The sequence below is a fragment of the Alligator sinensis genome, unplaced genomic scaffold, assembly GCF_000455745.1.
Source record: "Alligator sinensis unplaced genomic scaffold, ASM45574v1 scaffold445_2, whole genome shotgun sequence".
In the NCBI taxonomy this organism is placed as follows: domain Eukaryota; kingdom Metazoa; phylum Chordata; order Crocodylia; family Alligatoridae; genus Alligator; species Alligator sinensis.
The window spans coordinates 2,518,439-2,521,800 of NW_005842081.1; the positions used below are offsets into that span (position 1 = coordinate 2,518,439).

General features: G+C 39.6%; 1 protein-coding gene across 1 annotated transcript in view; it reads right to left on the reverse strand.

The window, feature by feature from the left end:
* Positions 1-3,362, reverse strand: part of LOC102375056 (DNA polymerase nu-like) — an 89,188-nt gene that overhangs the window by 57,121 nt on the left and 28,705 nt on the right. The window contains exon 5 of the mRNA XM_006023819.3: positions 2,617-2,695. Coding sequence (XP_006023881.2) covers positions 2,617-2,695 — 79 coding nt within the window. The remainder of the gene's footprint in view (positions 1-2,616; positions 2,696-3,362) is intronic.

Genomic DNA, 3,362 nt, shown 5'->3' on the forward strand with positions numbered 1-3,362 from the left:
TCTTTCCTGCCTATGCAGGGGGTCGGACTCGATGATCTATTGAGGTCCCTTCCGACCCTAACATCTATGAATCTATGAATCCATGAATCTATGACTTGCATAAAAATGGCCCAGCAAACTGCTGGCTGAGCAGGTACTCACCTTTCTGGGTCTCAGTCTAGTCTCCTTCTCCAGCAGCCCACAATGACCTATCCAGAAGCCTGCAAAGACTGCTAATTAGAGTTTGAGAGATGTTGCGTTTTCTGTGACAAACCTGACTCCTAAGTGCTTACTAAATATTACAGGAATGTGCCATTAGTACATGTTAAGAGGAACTCCTTTAGCTGAGCCATCCACTTGTTAATCATTGGCAGGAGTTCAGACTTCCCGTTTCAAGCAGCTTCTCTCAACTGCCAGTAATGTCTTGATCTTTCTCTATTGCTACGCCTGCTACATGAATAATACAAACCTTGGAACACAATGCCAGTGACACTTTCATGAAGTCCAGGGTGGCACTTCCCCGTATACTTTTGCAATGTAAAGCAATTTCAACACCTAATAGTTTCTCCTCATTTATTGTGCCTTACCAGCTATTTGGTAACACCATCTCTTTAAAAAAGGCAGCTCTGTGAAAGCATGCAAGGCAAAACTGTCTGATACTGTGCTCTGCACAGAGATGTTTCTGTTCCAAGTCACAGCTCCTTCAGTTGTAGCGTAAGTTGGCAAAGGCTAGGACTAGGGCTCTCTCTACCTTACACCAGGTGGTTATGGCCCCTAAAGGCAGATAATGACTGCAGGAAGCCAAGGGGGTAGTGTGTTACCTGGCACGACCCCAGCTCTCTGCATTCTCCCAGCAGCTGCTACTCCTACAGCCACACAGTGTGGGGCTGCTCCTGCCATGGCAGACTCCCATGGGGGCACCATTCCAGTCCCTCTTCTAAGTTAGAACCTGTGCTTGTGCCCTGCTCCCTCTAACTACCTAGAGGCTTATTTCACAGATGAAAACTAGCGCAGCAGAGATGTTCTCTTGTCCTCTTCCTCCCTGCCCCTAGCTGCTTGGTGTTGGGCATCTGTCCTAGGATCCAGACTCTACCATTATGCCCATGGAAAGAATTTATAACCAGACTGTGGAGCTCAGGCAACAGCAAAAAGGGGCGAAGAACCTGACCCAAAGGTAATGTAATAGATAACAGTACATCACACAGTACTTAAAACAGAGAGATATTGTTCCCTGGCTACATACAGAATGTCCTGCCAAATGTCCATTTCCCATTCCAGATTTAGATCAAATTATTTCTTTTTTTTTTTTTAATGGGTCACTAGTCTTTCATCCAAGAATTGGAAAGAGGTTAGTCATAGCAGGAGGCTTTATATTTTGTATGTTTTGTTAATGCAGTCCTTTTGTTTTATGCTTTGAACTCTACCCCTACCCATATATTACAATATCCGTAATATTGAAATAATTTGGGTGTTATCGCTTGCATATTAGTTTACACTAATTAAATAACACAGGGCTATTGTGTGTAAATAAATGTCTATTAATGCAGTTTCTGTGCTCCATATTTTTAATTCACCCCATATTTTTATCTTTGCTTTTTATCTTTCAGGAAATCTTACTATTTCTTGTTAAATATAAAATGATTAGCCCGACTTCTCAAACTGGTGCATCATCCCTTTGTGGCTGAGCTGCATGAGCGGCACAGATACCCAGTAGAGGCTATCCCTGGTGTTGGTCACCTAAGCCAAGATGGTTTCTGCTTGTTCAAACCCTATGGTCTGCCTCATCCTAATATAGGGGCAATATTAAGGTCAGAGAGGGATTTGCGCTTTCAGTTCATTCCTGCATGGAAGTGGGTTCCATTAAAGACATTGGACTAAATGTAATTTTGTCTTTACACACCTACCTGCACTTACATAACCATGCAAATGCAATTTTTGGCATTTATTCACAGTCTGGATTTTATTTGCTCATGAATACTTAAGTTTGCCCTCTGCATGCTCAGTAGGCTCCAGTCTGACTGCATTCATTTTGGGTAGAATGGAATAGCCTGGACACAGCATGATGCCATGTGAATCCTAAGGCTTTAACCACAGAAAAAACACTTCAAACATGCAATGGTAAAAGAGGGGATTTCAGCTTGCTTCTTCCAAAAGCTTCTGTACACTTTGCATTTAATATTTATTGGGTGAAGTAGATGAACAGCAGTGAGGTAGCTTCGGACCAGAATCCCTCCCTTCCGTGGAAGTTAAAACCGCATTGTGCAATAGACTTGATTTTCAAAGGTGCCGAATATCCATTGACCTAAATTCAAATGGAGCTGTAGGTGCTCATCACATTTTAGAACCAGGCCCAATATATCTGGATGGATTTATCCAAACACCTACTGGAGCATGAGGTAATAAAAACGTCTTCTTGAGTCATAGCACTGGTCCTTACTTGTTAAGAGAAACAGATGCATATGAAATATTCCTTCAACTGCATGGAATCACACAGCAGAAAAAGTATCAGTAAAGTATAGGCACAACAGATTTATTAAATGGAACAAAAATAAAGGAAAAAAATGTATCTAAATGACCTCCATCTCAACTACTTTTATCTACAATTAAACAGAGAATTGCAGTCATTCTTGTACTAACCTGGCTGTTAAAGTTGGAGACATGGCAACAGAAGTAAAAATCTCAACCATGGCCATTTTACAAAGATCAGCTGCAGATCCTACAACAGAAAGTGATCCACTTTTAAAAAGGAGCTTTTTAGAACTATAAGCCCATTTGAACTGATACCAAGTCTGAAACAGATATCACAAGACTAACAAAGGACAAGATAAATAGGAAGGAAAAAAACAACATTAAAAAGAGGTGTCAATCCACCTGAGCCAATCAAAATTGGAATTTCTTTTTTAAATGAATTTAGACATTTTGAAATCTCTTTACATTCCAAACTGGAACTAAAATAAATTAAAAGTTTGTACTAAAAATTTCACTAAGGAACATTTTTAAAATGTTACTTCAAAATGAAATTCCATTTTGAAATTTGATAGTACAGTTTTCATTATTATGTTATTATTTATAATATTTTACCTGCTTTTTTTAAGTTTTTTTTCCTTTTCCCGTATAAGTCACTGTGAGTTTTTTGGGAAGGGCTGCATATAAATCTAATAAATGAATAATTTCATGTCATACCAATAGTAGTACTAAGAATATAATTATACATACCATGTAATATCAAGCATTGCTCACAGTTGCTACTGCTCAAGAGGGAGAATGATTCCATAGCTCAATAATTAGGGCACTCCCACATTTCCCAGTTTCTGGATGATTGAACAATTTTATAAAAAGTGGGGTGGCGGTGGTGGTACTACCACTCGCCCCAATTTAAGGCT